The sequence below is a fragment of the Bufo bufo genome, chromosome 4, assembly GCF_905171765.1.
Source record: "Bufo bufo chromosome 4, aBufBuf1.1, whole genome shotgun sequence".
Lineage (NCBI taxonomy): Eukaryota > Metazoa > Chordata > Amphibia > Anura > Bufonidae > Bufo > Bufo bufo.
Window position 1 is genome coordinate 83,326,135 of NC_053392.1, and position 18,945 is coordinate 83,345,079.

At 42.2% G+C, this 18,945-nt stretch overlaps 1 protein-coding gene across 2 annotated transcripts in view; it reads right to left on the reverse strand.

The window, feature by feature from the left end:
- Positions 1-18,945, reverse strand: part of OPN5 (opsin 5) — a 167,048-nt gene that overhangs the window by 31,653 nt on the left and 116,450 nt on the right. For both annotated transcript variants that reach the window (XM_040430981.1, XM_040430980.1), the window contains exon 6: positions 18,489-18,823. In XM_040430981.1, the coding sequence (XP_040286915.1) occupies positions 18,489-18,823 (335 nt within the window). The remainder of the gene's footprint in view (positions 1-18,488; positions 18,824-18,945) is intronic.

Consider the following 18,945-nt stretch of genomic DNA (forward strand, 5'->3'; position numbering starts at 1 on the left):
ATAACAAAATAATAGCAAAGACAGGTGCACTCTGCGGTCTTACTAAACCCTCAAACTGATTTTAAAATTGAGAGATTAGTCAACATGTCCTACGGTGTAGGACATGTCTAAGCCCGGGCACCACGCCAAGGTTTCTCAAGTAGCCCGGGACCTAACACTCTCCTAACTGGGTCTCATGCTCCTGTAATTTGCCCACATAGGCACAGGTAGGTGAGTGTTAGGTCCCGAGCTACTTGAGAAACCTTGGCGCGGTGTTCAGGCTCAGACATGTCCTACACCGTAGGACATGTTGGCTAATCTCTCAATTTTAAAATCAGTTTGAGGGTTTAGTAAGACCGCAGAGTGCACCTGTCTTTGCTATTATTTTGTTATATTGTTATATTGATTAGGACATCCACACAATTGCTACCTTGTGTAGGATGTCTATTGTGATACTTGTGGTTCACTGCGGGCATCCTCCACCGTATGCATTTTTGCTGGGGATCACCATTAGCAACGGGCCATAAGTGCAGGATTTGCTCCCCTATATATATGCACAACTGCATGTGGGTTTGAGCACCTCCTGCTAATACCACGCTAGTCTTTTCAGTTTGTATATATAGAGATTCCTGGAGTTGTATAAACTCCAATTTAAATGTGCCTGTTTTCCATCTACAGGTCACATTTAGGTGCACCTGTGAGGCCTGGGCTATATCAGCCAGTCTTGAGTGGGACTCGCAGACTCCTCCCTTCTCCCATTGCAAGCATGGCTACATGCTGGAGGTAACTGGTGAGTTGTTTGTGTAAGGGATCAAGGGGTTGGTTAATCTGGAGCGCAGGATCAGCTCCGATCTTCACATCGGCGGTTGCGTTCCAGGTTGGAACGCAACGTGCGCGATGACGTCAGCGCGCGATGTGCGCGATGACGTCATCGGCTCCTCCCTCACAATCACTGCAACCCGATATAAGCGCCAAGGCAGCTATACACGGCGTTCCACTAATTTGGAGTGCACGCCGTGTATGCTGCTAAGGTAGCCTCACTTCCTCATTCAGAGCTGAACCACAACCTGCTGGGACCCTCATTGTTACAGCATCACGTCGCCGGATACTTGGACCTTCTTAAACAGAACACCTAAACCGCAAGTATCAGTCTACTCAAAGACTGAATGTAGCTGGACTATTCAGTTCCTTCATATTAGTAATAATTACTTCGGCACCCTGTGCCTGCTTACTGCTGTTGACAGGTGACATAGTAACAAGTGTTACGGACGGTAACTCTGTCTCTCCACACAAATTGAATTACTACATACACCTGTGAAGGTACAGAATATCAATATTAATAATTGATATAGCATAGGGAACAGGTGTATGATGTTGGGATCCCTAACTCTCCGTATACCAGATTGAGAGAGCCGCCTGGGTATCCGTCACTGAACCTGAATTAACATATTCGCTCTCGTTTTGGGCTGGGTACTGGTTAATGCAAAACGCCTCCGCAGTTGAGATCCTCGCCAACCAGTTCGGTGCATTACATATTAGTGGAACCCTAATGGATCCAGCGGAGTTAGCAAGACACATGGTCACCCTCTCACAGAGGGTTGAGAACCTCTCAGAGGATGTTCTGAACCTGCAACTGGAGAACCAGACATTGCGAGACCTTGTCGCACAGAACACAAACCCCCCAAGGGAGGGGCCCGAACCAATGGTCAGTCCGCCGGAACTATTCTCAGGGGATCGTAAACAGTTCCGTGATTTCATAAACGCTTCCAATTTAATGTTTGAACTTCGTCCTAGGACGTACCCTACAGACCGGATAAAGGTCCTTACAATGATCTCCTTCCTTAGGGGCGAGGCCAGAGCGTGGGCAAATACCTACTTGGAGAGGCAGGACCCCGTCTTAGACAACTACCACCAATTTCTCACAATCATGGCTCTCTTGTATGAAGACCACAGCAAGCAGCAGATGGCGGAATCTGCCATCAGGAGCATAAAACAAGGCAGACGGCCTGTTGAGGACTTTATTGCTGAATATACACGGTGGGCTCGGGAGACCGAGTGGAACGATATTAGTCTCAGAAACCAGTTCCGTCTCGGCCTCTCCGAAGCACTGAAGGACGAATTGGCAAGAGGAGACATGCCCCTCACCCTCAATGATTTAATGCAACGTGTCACCATCCTCGACAGGCGTCTACGTGAACGTAGAGTTGAGCGGTGCTATGGTTATGTACCTCCCAGTAGACCAACCCAGATGCAACCCCCTGAAGAGAACATGGAGATAGGTGCCCTTAGGGGTCCTCTAACAGAGAGAGAGAAAACCAGAAGACGTAACTTGAATCTCTGCCTATATTGCTCTTCCGAAGCCCATGGGGTAGATGATTGCCCGGCAATACGGAAGAAGTCCGAAGGTAAGCAACACTCTCGATATAAAATCGTAACTCCCCAGATCAGAACCCCGGGTTACTTATACACCTCTCTTACTCTGCAGTGGGACCAAAGTCGACTTACCGTTGACGCAATGGTGGATACAGGATCCTGTGGAAATTTTATCGATACGCTGTTGATTAAGCGAAATAAAATTCCATTGATTAAAAAGAACTCCCCGATGTCCGTGAGTTTTATTGACGGCACTACTTCGGCCTCAGGCCCAGTTCAAACCCAAACCCCACCAATAATGGTGACGTGTGAAAACAACCACACCGAATTCATGTCTTTTGACATTATATCTTCCCCTTTATTCCCTATCATACTAGGTCTACCATGGTTAAAACTTCATAGACCAACACTTTTATGGGACCAAGGGAAGGTAAGGTTAGATTCGGGGTATTGCCAGGAGACTTGCTATCCTACAAACCCCATATTAATGGTTGGGGGCACCCAGATACCAGACCTCTACCAGGACTTCGCCGATGTGTTCAGCTCTAAGAATGCTGAGACGCTGCCGCCTCACAGGATATATGACTGTCCCATAGACCTCCTTCCAGGAAGTGAAATACCCACAGGGAGGATTTATCCATTGGCGAAACCTGAGTTGGACCATCTCAAACAGTATCTAGAGGAAAACCTGAAAAAGGGGTTTATTAGCCCCTCTACCTCACCTGCAGGATCGGGAATGTTCTTCGTTCGGAACAAGATTCCAGCCTCCGTCCCATCATCGATTATAGGGCCCTAAACAAAGTGACGGTAAAAAACAGGTACCCACTGCCTCTCATTAATGAGCTGATTGAACGCCTCAGCACTGCCACTGTCTATACCAAACTGGACCTCAGAGGAGCTTACAACTTGATAAGGATCAGAAAAGGAGACGAGTGGAAGACCGCCTTTCGCACCCGCTATGGACTTTTTGAGTACCAAGTGATGCCGTTTGGACTATGCAATGCTCCTGCAACATTCCAAAATTTCATAAATTACATTTTTCGTGATCTACTGGATGTTTGTGTCATTGTCTATCTGGATGACATATTGGTTTATTCAGATAACATCCAGGACCACCGAAGACATGTGCGTTGGGTACTAGCACGATTGAGAGCCCACTGCCTGTACGCAAAATTGGAGAAATGCGTATTCGAAACGACCACCTTACCGTTCTTGGGTTATATCATCTCCCCCGAAGGAATTCAGATGGACCAGTCCAAGATTGAATGTATACAAAATTGGCCCAGTCCGGGTTCCAGGAAGGCACTCCAAAGGTTTTTGGGGTTTGCTAATTTCTATAGGAAATTCATCAAGAATTATTCTGCGACTACGAAACCGCTTACCAGTCTTACAAGCATCAATACGAGATTCAAATGGAATCAAGAAGCTCAGGAAGCATTCCAACTACTAAAGCACAGGTTCACGTCCGCTCCCATTCTCACCATACCTGATCCTAACAACTTGTACGTCCTCGAAGTGGATGCATCCCAAAATGCTGTAGGTGCTGTCTTATCTCAACGCTCATCGTTAATGACACTCTTACACCCGGTGGGGTTTTTCTCTCGGACACTAAATCCGGCCGAGGTCAACTACCCCATAGGGGAAAAGGAACTTCTGGCAATAAAAAACGCGTTGGAAAATTGGAGACATATCTTGGAAGGCTCAAAACACCCAATCACTATATATTCAGATCACCGCAACCTCCAATACCTAAAGACCGGTAAGACATTATCCTCTCGTCAAGTAAGGTGGAGTTTTTTCTTCGACCGGTTCGATTTTCAAATCACATATAGACCAGGCTCAAAAAACGGAAAAGCAGACGCGCTTTCTCGGTTGAATGAACCCAATCCAGGAGCAGATTTCCCTTCTTGGGTCATTCCACCCGAAAAAATTATCGCTTCTGTAACACTACGTCAAAAACTTAAGGACAACTTAAACCTAAACGAAAAAGATCGTCCTTCAGGACTCCGCAGGGATGATGAGGGCTTCTACTATAAGGAGAATAATCTATACATACCACCAAGACTCACAACACAAATAATTCAACTACACCATGATACTCCCATGTCGGGGCATCCGGGCACCTCCAAAACCGTTGATTTAGTCCGCAGATACTACTGGTGGCCCAACATGATACAGGAAATTCAGGAGTACGTCGCCTCATGCGAGATTTGTGCCACTTGCAAACATGACCGTAAGCGACCTTACGGTTTACTAATGAACCTCCCGATACCCTCCAGACCCTGGGAGTGGGTATCAATGGATTTTATTGTTGATCTTCCCCCTTCACATGGTCATAATACAGTACTTGTTGTTGTTGACCTTCTAACAAAAATGGCTAATTTCGTGGCTCTGAAGAAGTTACCATCCTCAATGGAGACTGCTGAGGTCTTTGTGACAAACATAGTCCGTCTACATGGTGTGCCTACAAAACTGATATCGGATAGGGGCTCACAATTTACCTCCAAGTTTTGGAAGGCTCTATGTGGGAAACTCCAGATAGACCATCGGATGTCCACTGCATACCACCCACAGACAAACGGACAAACCGAGAGAGTAAACCAATGCCTCGAGCAGTACCTCCGCTGCCACTGCTCTTATCTCCAGGACGATTGGCAGACCCTGCTTCCTCTTGCGGAATTTTCCTATAACAACGCCAAAAGTGCCTCTACCCTCTATTCTCCATTCTTTTCGAATTACGGTTTTCACCCTTCTCCTATCACTCCGATGAGTGTCCTTACTAATGTGCCAGCTACTGAAGATTACTTCTCCACATTGCAGAAGACCCTCAAGGAACTTAAAGAAAATCTTATCCGAGCTAGAGAACGACAAAAAATTTATTATGATCGACACAGAAGGCCGAATCCCCCTTATCAAATAGGGGACTCTGTCTGGCTGTCCACCAAAAACCTCCGCTTGGGTACTCCCTCTAAAAAATTGGGGAAACAGTTCATCGGACCATTCCGTATTGAGAAGGTCATCAACCTTAACACCATGAAACTCATCCTACCTCCTCGATTTCAGATACACCCCACTTTTCATGTTTCCCTGCTGAAGCCTGTTCATCCTAACCCTTTTCCAGACAGGAACCCTGCTCCGTCACCTCCGGTCATAGTCCAAGGTGAGGAAGAGTTCGAGGTTGAGGAGCTGTTGGATTCAAGAAAGAGGGCGGGGAGACTTCAGTACCTTATACGATGGAAGGGTTACGGTCCCCAAGATGATTCCTGGGAGGTGGCTGACGTTGTCCACGCTCCAAAACTGCAGAAGGAGTTCCACCGCAGGTTCCCCGACCGGCCCTCCCCTTCTGGGGTACCCCGGAGGGGTTCCCTTAGGAGGGGGGTACTGTAAGGGATCAAGGGGTTGGTTAATCTGGAGCGCAGGATCAGCTCCGATCTTCACATCGGCGGTTGCGTTCCAGGTTGGAACGCAACGTGCGCGATGACGTCAGCGCGCGATGTGCGCGATGACGTCATCGGCTCCTCCCTCACAATCACTGCAACCCGATATAAGCGCCAAGGCAGCTATACACGGCGTTCCACTAATTTGGAGTGCACGCCGTGTATGCTGCTAAGGTAGCCTCACTTCCTCATTCAGAGCTGAACCACAACCTGCTGGGACCCTCATTGTTACAGCATCACGTCGCCGGATACTTGGACCTTCCTAAACAGAACACCTAAACCGCAAGTATCAGTCTGAATGTAGCTGGACTATTCAGTTCCTTCATATTAGTAATAATTACTTCGGCACCCTGTGCCTGCTTACTGCTGTTGACAGGTGACATAGTAACAAGTGTTACGGACGGTAACTCTGTCTCTCCACACAAATTGAATTACTACATACACCTGTGAAGGTACAGAATATCAATATTAATAATTGATATAGCATAGGGAACAGGTGTATGATGTTGGGATCCCTAACTCTCCGTATACCAGATTGAGAGAGCCGCCTGGGTATCCGTCACTGAACCTGAATTAACATATTCGCTCTTGTTTTGGGCTGGGTACTGGTTAATGCAAAACGCCTCCGCAGTTGAGATCCTCGCCAACCAGTTCGGTGCATTACAGTTTGTGAGTCGGCCTCATGCTCCTGTAATTTGCCCACTGGCTCCTGGTATTGCCCATACGGCTCAGTTAGGAGAGTGTTAGGTCCCGGGCTACTTGAGAAACCTTGGCGTGGTGCCCGGGCTTAGACATGTCCTACACCGTAGGACATGTTGACTAATCTCTCAATTTTAAAATCAGTTTGAGGGTTTAGTAAGACCGCAGAGTGCACCTGTTTTTGCTATTATTTTGTTATATTGTTATATTGATTATGACATCCACACAATTGCTTCCTTGTGTAGGATGTCTATTGTGGTACTTGTGGTTCACTGCGGGCATCCTCCACCGTATGCATTTTTGGTGGGGATCGCCATTAGCAACGGGCCATAAGTGCAGGATTTGCTCCTGTCAGGGAGAAGGAGAGACGCCAGTGTCTCTCCTTCTCCCTGACAGCAGCGCTGTCCAATCACAGCGCATAGCTCAGAGCCATGGAGGTTTTTTTTCTCCCTGGCTCTGAGCTCTGCGCTGTGATTGGACAGCGCTGCTGTCAGGGAGAAGGAGAGACACTGGCGTCTCCTCCTACTTGGACCGAATGCTGAGAAATTACTGGGGGCCACAGCGAGCGAACGGAGCGGCGCCCAGGAATAATAGTAAGTACACTTAGATCCCTGGGCGCCGCTCTATGCAGCCTGCTACTAAGTTCATATTCTTTGGACCCATGAAAGGTCCTCTTTAACAGCAACATTCACAACAAGTGTTTGATCCAGGAATCGCCCAACAAATTTCCTGGTTAAATTAGAATAGATATTTGAACAGTCCTCCTCATCATGCTGTTTACATTTTGACATCATAAGACCAAGATGACACCTAACAATTGATTAACAGTACCTCGCCATTGCGAGGCTTCAAGCAGGATTTTCTCAGACGGAAGTGGCCACTGAGCTTAGAGTATCACAAAGTGTCATAAGCAGGTTGCAACAGAGATACAGAGAGACTGGAAGAGTCACAGAAAGACATAGAAGTGGACATCCTTTGGCCACATCCCACACTGATGACCAATGTGAACAATGCCCTGCGCAACCGGATGATGAATTCCACACAACTCCAGGTACAGTTAAGGGAGGTGAGAGGCATCCAAGTGTCACGTCAGACCATTCGAAACTGTTTACATCAGCGTGGTCTGCGTGCTAGACCAGCTGCAAGGGTACCTGACCACAGGGGTCATTGTCTTGCATGGGCCAGGGAGCATTTATGCTGTACAAGGGACCAGTGGGCCTCAGTACTGTTCACTGAGGAAAGTCTAATCACACTGAGCAGAAATGATGGCTGCCAGCGATGTTGGAGACGTCAAGGAGAGCATTATGCATCAGCCACTGTTGTCACTAGATGAGCCTTTGGTGGTGGTGTTACAGTGTGGGCAGGTGTGTCTAGTCAATACTGCCCTACACTTTGTGAATGGTACAGTGACAAGCCCATACTACTTGAAGAACATCATTAATCCAGTCATTGTGCCTCAGCATGAACAACACAGGCCTAATTTCATCTTCATGGACAACAATGCGCCAGCCCATCGAGGTCGTATTTAGGGAACGGCTTCTGGAGACTGGATACCTCAAATGGAGTGGCCTGTCCTTTCTCCAGACCTGAATCCCAGGATCAGCTGAGTCGCCATGTAGAGCCTTGTAACTCTGTACCCCAGAACCTCAATGATCTGAGGGCTGCCGTTCAAGAAAAGTGGCATGCCATGCCTCATCAGACAATAAGCTGACTTCTGAACAACATGAGATGTTGTTGTTAAGCTGTTATTGATGGTCAGGGCCACATGATAAGTTTTTGAGACACTGACAATTTTTGTGGAGGTATACCCAGCACAGTCATTGGGTTTTGTTTCAATAAATTGTTTGAGATGAGGAAATCACCATTGCTGCTTCTACTTAAATGCCCTACTTTCATGATATAATATCACTGAGCGTGAACTTTTTACGTTTTCCATAAATTTCACCCAAAAGCCAAATATCCCTAACTTTTCTATTGTATTATACCATACAATATTACTTTGTCAAATTATATTATACCAAATTAGGTCATATTATATTATAACATACTATATTATATCATACTATACTTCAATCAGATTATAATATACCAAATATTATTAGTATCATATTATACAAAACAATTTTACATTGTGTCATATTATACCATACAGTATATTACCGTATATTATATTACACCATACTAGATTACATTGTCATATTATAAATTGCTATATTACATTATGTGATATTATATGGTGCCATATTATATTAGGTAATGTATTATATTATATTGATTGTTTTTTAGAGATGGCTCACCTGCTTATCAACCTATGGAATGGGTGCTCCTGCTGAAAAGATCCACCCAATCTTCAAAAGTTGCAAATATTATAAAAAAAAGTAGTAGGACACACCTACACTTGGTTGCACATGGAGATTTGTGTTTGAACAATGTATTTCATTAAACTTTTAATCTAAAACAATATATTTAGAGCAATAAAAAAATATAAAATCTGTGGTCTAAAATACAAAAATAACACATGAATAAATATGAAAAAATGAATAAAGTCTCTATGGATCCTTAGTGCACATAGGTAATAATCCCAATAAAGTGACTTGATGTAAGTAGAAATGGTTATCTGGTAACTTCACCAACCTGAGTGATATAAAGGTGAAACATGCATTTATTTTGTGCAGATAGTCCTATTTAGTGCTCAATTGGATCAATTGTGTGCACCATAAGAGAACAATTGCTTTTGAGGTAGTCTATAGTATTTTGTATGGTATTTAGATGTTGCAGTTTGCATATAAGTTCAGCGTTAGTTTACTTACTGTTTCGCTGGATTTGCCGGCTTACTGCATGTATCGTGCGTGGCGTCCCACGTGTAGCTTGATTTTTGCAGGCAGTGGTCCGGCCTCCAGGGATGTTTTCAGCAATGTGTATCTCGTATCGGGCTTGGGGATCCTCGGTGACTATATGCGGATGTGCCGGTACAATGGATCCCTGGTGATGATCTTGTGCATATAGTCGTTTAGCGCAAGACCAGGTTTCACTGGGTATATGATTTTTAGGCGTTCCACTTGTAAGTTGCGTCACCAATCCCTCTCCCTGTTGGTTACCTAAAGCGCTTGAGTTTTCGGACTTGTTGCTTATTTCATGAGAATTATTTGCCATTTTTGCCATTTTTGGTAAATGGCAAATAATTCTCATGAAATAAGCAACAAGTCATAAAACTGAAGCGCTTTAGGTAACCAAAAAGGGAGAGGGATCGGTGACTCAACTTACAAGTGGAACGCCGAAAAATCATATACCCAGTGAAACCTGGTCTTGTGCTAAACCGACTATATGCACAAGATCATCACCAGGGATCTACTGTATCGGCACATCCGCATCTAGTCACTGAGGATCCCCAAGCCCAATACGAAACACACATCGCTGAAGACATCACTGGAGGCCGGACCACTGCCTGCAAAAATCAAGCTACACGTGGGACTCCACGATACATGCAGTAAGCCGGCAAATCCAGCGAAACAGTGAGTAAACTAACGCTGAACTTATATGCAAACAGCGACATCTAAGTACCATACAAAATACTATAGACTACCTCAAAAGCAATTGTTCTCTTATTGTGTGCACAATTGATCCAATTGAGCACTAAAAAAGACTATCTGCACAAAATAAATGCATGTTTCACCTTGATACAGTCCTGATCAAAAGTTTAAGAACACTTGAAAAATGGTAAAAAATCATATTTTACGTTGTTGGATCTTAACAAGGTTCCAAGTAGAGCTTCAACATGCAACAAGAAGAAATGAGAATGAGACAAAACATTTTTTGAGCATTCAATTAATTGAAAATAACGATTAAACTGAAACAGGCTGTTTTTTAGCTGATCAAAATTTTAGGACCACATGCCTTTAAAGGGCCAAATATGTGCAAAGATGTGGATTCATTGTCATTTTCTGTCAGGTAGTCACACGTTGTGATGGCAAAGGCAAAAAAACTCTCCCTTTTTGAACGTGGTCGGGTTGTTGAACTGCATAAGCAGGGTCTCTCACAGCGCGCCATCGCTGCTGAGGCGGGATGCAGTAAGACAGTCATTTGGAATTCCTTAAATGATCCTGAGGATTATGGAACAAAAAAGTCAAGTGGAAGAGCCAAAAAAAATTCATCAGCACTGAGCCGGAGGATACAATTGGCTGTCCGTCAAGACACTGGACGATCCTCGACCCAAATTAAGGCCCTTTACTGGTGCTGACTGCAGCCCCATAACATCAGACGGCATCTGAGACTGAAGGGCTTCAAAAACAAAAACGTCTTCAAAGACCTCGTCTCCTTGAACGCCACAGAACTGCTCATTTGGACTTTGCAAGAGAGCACCAAACATGGGACATTCAAAGGTGGAAGAAAGTTTTATTGAGAAAAAATGTAACCTTGATGGTCCTGATGGTTTCCAATGTTACTGGCATGACAAGCAGATCCCACCTGAGATGTTTTCTACGCGCCACAGTGGAGGGGGCGCCATAATGGTCTGGGGTGCTTTTTCCTTCAGTGGAACAATGGAGCTTCAGGAAGTGCAGGGGCGTCAAACGGCCGCTGGCTATGTCCAGATGTTGCAGAGAGCATGCCTCATGACTGAGGGCCCTCGTCTGTGTGGTAACGACTGGGTTTTTCAAGAGGACAACGCTACAGTACACAGTGCCCGCTGGACAAAGGACTTCTTCCAGGAGAATAACATCACTCTTTTGGCCCATCCTGCGTGTTCCCCTGATCTAAATCCAATTGAGAACCTTTGGGGATGGATGGCAAGGGAAGTTTACAAAAATGGACAACAGTTCCAGACAGTAGATGGCCTTCGTGTGGCTGTCTTCACCACTTGGAGAAATGTTCCCACTCACCTCATGGAAACACTTGCATCAAGCATGCCGAAATGAATTTTTGAAGTGATAAACAATAACGGCGGAGCTACTCATTACTGAGTTCATGTTTGGAAGTTGGATTTCTGTTTTGGGGGGGGGGTTAGTTTTTTTTTGGAGGTGTGGTCCTAAACTTTTGATCAGCTGAAAAACAGCCTGTTTCAGTTTATTCGTTGTTTTCATTAAATTGAATGCTCAAAAAATGTTTTGTCTCACTCCCATTTCTTCTTGTTGCATGTTGAAGCTCTACTTGGAACCTTGTTAACATCCATAGTAACATAGTAACATAGTACATAAGGCCGAAAAAAGACATTTGTCCATCCAGTTCGGCCTGTTATCCTGCAAGTTGATCCAGAGGAAGGCAAAAAACCCTGTGAGGTAGAAGCCAATTTTCTCCACTTTAGGGAAATAAAAAATTTCTTCCCGACTCCAATCATGCAATCAGAATAACTCCCTGGATCAACGACCCCTCTCTAGTAGCTATAGCCTGTAATATTATTACGCTCTAGAAATACATCCAGGCCCCCCTTGAATTCCTTTATTGTACTCACCATGACCACCTCCTCAGGCAGAGAGTTCCATAGTCTCACTGCTCTTACCGTAAAGAATCCTCTTCTATGTTTGTGTACAAACCTTCTTTCCTCCAGACGCAGAGGATGTCCCCTCGTCACAGTCACAGTCCTGGGGATAAATAGCTGATGGGATAGATCTCTGTACTGACCCCTGATATATTTATACATATTAATTAGATCTCCCCTCAGTCGTCTTTTTTCTAAAGTGAATAACCCTAATTTTGATAATCTTTCAGGGTACTGTAGTTGCCCCATTCCAGTTATTACTTTAGTTGCCCTCCTCTGAACCCTCTCTAGCTCTGCTATGTCTGCCTTGTTTACAGGAGCCCAGAACTGTACACAGTACTCCATGTGTGGTCTGACTAGCGATTTGTAAAGTGGTAGGACTATGTTCATATCACGGGAATCTATGCCCCTTTTGATGCAACCCATTATCTTGTTGGCCTTGGCAGCAACTGCCTGACACTGGTTTTTGCTGCTTAGTTTGCTGTTTATTAAAATTCCTAGATCCTTTTCCATGTCAGTGTTACCGAGTGTTCTACCATTTAGTATGTACGGGTGACTTGCATTTTTCCTTCCCATGTGCATAACCTTACATTTATCAGTGTTAAACCTCATCTGCCACTTATCTGCCCAAGCCTGCAATCTATCCAGATCCCTCTGTAGTAGTATACTGTCCTCATCAGTGTAAATTACTTTACACAGTTTAGTGTCATCTGCGAAAATTGATACTTTACTATGCAAGCCTTCTACAAGATCATTAATAAATATATTGAAGAGAATAGGGCCCAATACTGACCCCTGAGGTACCCCACTAGTGACAGTGACCCAATCTGAGTGTGTACCGTTAATAACCACCCTCTGTTTTCTATCATTGAGCCAGTTACTTACCCACATACAGATGTTTTCTCCCAGTCCGAGCATTCTCATTTTATATACTAACCTTTTATGCGGTACAGTGTCAAATGCTTTGGAGAAGTCCAGATATACGACATCCATTGATTCGCCGCTGTCAAGTCTAGAACTTACCTCCTCATAGAAACTGAATATGCTAAATATGATTTTTTTGCCATTTTTCAAGTGGTCTTAAACTTTTGATCAGGACTGTACCACTCAGGTTGGTGAAGTTACCAGATAATCATCGCTACTTACATCAAGTCACTTTATTGGGATTATTACCTATGTGCACTAAGGATCCATAGAGAACTTTTTCATATTTATTCATGTGTTATTTTTGTATTTTAGACCACAGATTTTATATTCTTTTATTGCTCTAAATGTATTGTTTTAGATGAAATGTTTAATGAAATAAATATACATTGTTCAAACACAAATCTCCATGTGCAACCAAGTGTAGGTGTGCCCTACTACTTTTTTTTATAATGTATTATATTATGCCATATATACAGTGGATATAAAAAGTCTACACACCCCTGTTAAAATGTCAGGTTTCTGTGATGTAAAAAAATGAGACAAAGATAAATAATGTCAGAGATTTTTTCACCTTAAATGTGACCTATAAACTGTACAACTCAATTGAAAAACAAACTGAAATCTTTTAGGTAGAGGGAAGAAAAAATATAAAAATAAAATATGGCTGCATAAGTGTGCACACCCTTAAACTAATACTTTGTTGAAGCACCTTTTGATTTTATTACAGCGCTCAGTCTTTTTGGGTATGAGTCTATTAGCATGGCACATTTTGACTTGGGAAGATTTGCCCACTCTTCTTGGCAAAAACACTCCAAATCTGTCAGATTGCGAGGGCATCTCCTGTGCACAGCCCTCTTCAGATCACCCCACAGATTTTCAATCGGATTCAGGTCTGGGCTCTGGCTGGGCCATTCCAAAACTTTAATCTTCTTTTGGTGAAGCCATTCCTTTGTTGATTTGGATGTATGCTTTGAGTCGTTGTCATGCTGAAAGATAAAGTTCCTTTTCATGTTCAGCTTGCTAGCAGAAGCCTGAAGGTTTTGTGCCCATATTGACTGGTATTTGGAACTGTTCATAATTCCCTCTAGCTTAACTAAGGCCCCAGTTCCAGCTGAAGAAAAACAGCCCCAAAGCATAATGCTGCCACCACCATGCTTCCCCACGATGGTGTTCTTTTGGTGATGTGCAGAGTTGTTTTTGCGCCAAACATATCTTTTGTAATTATGGCCAAAAAGTTCAACCTTGGTTTCATCAAACCATAAACACCTTTTCCCACATGCTTTTGGGAGACTTCAGATTTGATTTTGCAAAATGTAGCCTGGCTTGGATGTTTTTCTTCTTAAGAAAGGGCTTTCGTCTTGCCACTCTACTCCATAGCCCAGACATATGAAGAATACGTGAGATTGTTGTCACATGTACCACACAGCCAGTACTTGCCAGATATTCCTGCAGCTCCTTTAATGTTGCTGTAGGCCTCTTGGTAGCCTCCCAGACCAGTTTTCTTCTTGTCTTTTCATCAATTTTGGAGGGACGTCCAGTTCTTGCTAATGTCAATGTTGTGCCATATTTTCTCCACTTAATGATGACTGTCTTCACTGTGTTCCATGGTATATATAAGGCCTTGGAAATTCTTTTGTACCCTTCTCCTGACTGATACCTTTTAACAATGAGATCCCTCTGATGCTTTGGAAGCTCTCTGTGGACCATGGCTTTTGCTGTTGGATGTGACTAAGAAAATTTCAGGAAAGACCAACTAGAGCAGCTGCACTTTATTTGGGGTTAATCAGAGGCACTTAAAATGATGGCAGGTGTATGCTGACCCCTATTTAACATGATTTTGAATGTGATTGCTTAATTCTGAACACAGCTACATCCCCAGTAGTGATGAGCATTAGGGGTCATATTTGAATTTGCGATATTTCGCTAATGTTTTGTAGAATATTTGGCAAATATTCGCGAATTTGAATATTCGTTATATCATACGATTTTTTTTACTAGAAAAATCGACAAGGTAATGATCGCGTAATATTCGAATTTTTGATCGCAAATTTTTCAATTGCTGAGCAAAAACATGAGCCATAGAACTTTATTGATCATATTAGTTTTTTCAAATATTCGTAATATTCTAAAACAAGAATATATAGCAATACAGCGAATATTCTAAAAAAAAACAAATATAGAGCAATTTAGCTAATATAGTGCTATAATCTTCTTTGTCTAATAGTTGTCATTTATTTCTCATCTGAAGTTCAAATTGGAAAAAAATTACAAATATAAAAAAAGATTATAGCACTATATTAGATAAATTGCTCAACATTTGTTTTTTTTCGAATATTCGCTGTATTGCTATATATTCTTGTTTTAGAATATTACGAATATTCGAAAAAACTAATATATTAGTTTTTTCGAATATTTGTAATATTCTAAAACAAGAATATATAGCAAATATTAAAAAAACAAGCAAATATAGAGCAATTTAGCTAATATAGTGCTATAATCTTTTATTTCAAAAGTTGACATTTTTTTCCAATCTGAAGTTCAGATGAGAAAAAAATGACAACTATTAGACAAAGAAGATTATAGCACTATATTAGCTAAATTGCTCTATATTAGTTTTTTTCCGAATATTCGCTATATTGCTATATATTCTTGTTTTAGAATATTACGAATATTCGAAAAAACTAATATATTCGATATAGTGCTATATATTAATTTTTTTGGAATATTTATCATTTTTCACATTTAAAGTCATGATTCCTCCCTGCTTTTTGCTTGTGGGCCAATGAGTCATTGGCCCACAAGCAAGAAGCAGGGGGGAATCATGTTTTTACTCAGCAATTGAAAAATTTGCGATAAAAATTCACATTACGAAAATTTGCAATAAAAAAAATCTCGAATATTCAAAATTACGAATATATATCACTATATTCTAAATATTCGCGAATTTTCAAAGTACCTATGTTCGCGATAAAAATTCGCAATTCAAATATTCGTGATTAACACTAATCCCTAGTTATAAGAGGGTGTGCACACTTATGCAACCATATAATTTTTTTTTGGTTTGTTTTCTTCCCTCTAGCAAAAAAATGCACCACACGGATATGCCACTGACTATACTGGCCAGTCATAAATGCAGATATTAAAAGCTGAGACTTTCGCCAATATATTCCTGTCAGAGTTTTCTTCCCTCCACCTAAAAGATTTCAGTTTGTTTTTCAATTGAGTGGTACAGTTTATAGGTCACATTAAAGGTGGAAATAGTTCGGAAATGATTTATCTTTGTCTCATTTTTTTACATCACAGAAACCTGACCTTTTAACAGGGGTGTGTAGACTTTTTGTATCCACTGTATAATATGTTATAGGTTATACTTTATGACATAATATATATCATACTATATTTTAATAGATCATATATTATTATTATTATTGTTACATTCAAGCTACTGTGAACTCCCTTTAATCCGGAATCTAATAAAGTCTGATCCTTTAGAACTGCACAGAACTGCAATATAATCAGAATTTTCACCCCCAAAGCAGAGGACAGGATTGAGGAGAGATTGAGGAGAGATTGAGGAGAGATAATAATCAATTAACAAGTTCCTTTGATCATAAAGTTATTTTATCTTATTTTATATTGCGATTTTATTTTGGCTTTTTTTCTCAGGTACATTCTACAATTTTACCATATAAAATTATAATTTGTTATAAGCAGTTTCAATAAATTTCTATAGTGCGTCGAAAAATTGTTCATACTCCTTGAACTTTTCCACCGTTTTTTCACGCCACCCACAAACTTAATGTATTTTTTTGGATTTTATGTGGTAAACCAACACAAAGTAGTATATATGTGTCAAGTAAAAAGAAAATGATACATGGTTTTCAAAATTTCTAATAAATAAAAATATGGAAAGTGTGACATGCATTGGTATTCATCCCCTGAGTCAACACTTTGCAGGTCTTTAGGGTTATGTCTCTGCCAGCTTTGCACATCTAGAGGCTGACATTTTTGCCCATTTTTCTTTGTAAAATAGCTCAAGCTCAGTCAGATTGGATAGAGAGAGTCTGTGAACAACACTTTTCACATCTTGCCACAGATGGTCAATGGGATTTAGGTCTGGACTGTGAATGGGCCATTCTAACACATGAATATGCTTTGATGTAAACCATTCCATTGTAGCTGTGGCTGGATGCTTAGGGTCTTTGTCCTGCTGGAAAGTGAACCTCTGCCCCAGTCTCAAGTCTTTTACAGGTTTTCCTTCTGGATTATTCTGCATTTAGCTCCATCCATCTTCCCATCAACACAGACCAGCCTTCTTGTACCTGCTGAAGAAAAGCATCCCCATATCATGATGCTGCCACCACGTTCCGCGCTGGGGATGGTGTGTTCAGGGTGATGTGCAGTGTTAGTTTTACTCCACACATAGCATAGCATTTTGTATTTAGACCAATAAATTCAACTTTGGTCTCATCTGACCAGAGCACTTTCTTCCACATGTTTGCTGTGTTCCCTACATGGCTTGTGGCAAACTGCAAATGGACTTCTTATGGCTTGCTTTCAAAAATGGCTTTCATCTTGCCACTCTTCCATATAGGCCAGATTTGTGGAGTACATGACTAACTGTTGTCCTGTGGACAGATTCTCCCACCTGAGCTGTGGTTGTCTGCAGCTTCTCCACAGTTACCAAGGTCCTCGTCACTGCTTCTCTAATTAATGCTCTCCTTGTCTGGGCTATCAGTTTAGGTGGACGGCCATGTCTTGGTAGGTTTACAGCTGTGCCATACTCCTTCCATTTTTAGAAGATGGATTGAGCAGTGCTTTGTGAGATGTTCAGAGCTTGGGATATTTTATTTTATAACTTAAAAGGGCTTTTAATACTGAGCAGTGAGCAGCGGTGTGCGCACCTTACCTTCAACCAGCTGATCGGCAGGGGTGCCAGGTGTCGGACCCCCGCCGGTCCGATATTGATGACCTATCCTGAGCATAGGTCATCAATATTAAAAGCCTGGAGAACCCCTTTAACCCTGCTTTACACTTCTCCATAACTTTATCCCTGACCTGTCTGGTGTGTTCCTTGATTTCCATGATGCTGTTTGATCACTAATGTTCAGTAACAAATCTCTGATGCCTTCACAGAACAGCTGTAGCTATACTGAGAATACATGACACACAGGTGCACTCTATTTACTAATTAGGTGACTTTTGAAGGCAATTGGTTACGATAGATTTTATTTAGGGGTACAGGGGCTGAATACAAATGCATGCCACAGTGTTCAGATTTTTATTTATAAAAAAAAATTGAAAACATGGTATAATTTTCTTTTCACTTCACACATACTTGATACTTTGTGTTGGTCTATCACAGAAAATCACAATAAACTACATTTAAGTTTGTGGGTTTAATGTGAAAAAATGAGGAAAAGTCCAAGAGGTATGACTACTTTTTCAAGACACTGTATATAGACTTTATATGGAGCATCTAGTCCATGTATGGCATGTACAAATGATTGGCACATTAGGTATTCACCAATCTCCTGGTTTATGACATTCACTTGTTTCTGAGTAAACCTAATAACAGATATAAGACCTCAGCAGATCACCTTGGTCAGCTTCATTTCCAACGTGTGGTTCTTCTGGTTCCTGGTATCAAACTGTGCGACCTCCTGGGCAGAAGATTTGACTTGGGCAATGATCTTTGCATATGAAAAAACGATGATAGCTGTGGGCAGTAAGAGGCAGAAGAAGAGAATGCTGACTACAAAGACCTTTCCCTTCACAGACACCTGTGCCAGCCACCAGTCTAGCGTACAAGACGTCCCAAATGGCTCTGGGGCATAGTTACCCACACCAATCAATGGAAGAGTTGCCCAAAATGCTGCATAAAGCCACACTAAGAATAGGCTGATAAAGGCATGACTTCTTTTCAGCCAGGTACCTGCAAAAATGTGATAAACAGAGGATAAAGACTCGATTCTCAGCTCCCAGAGCAACATACAGATGTCGGCATGAGGAATGTGTCACAAGTAGCAGGGCTGAGTTTGTCATATAGCAACCCAG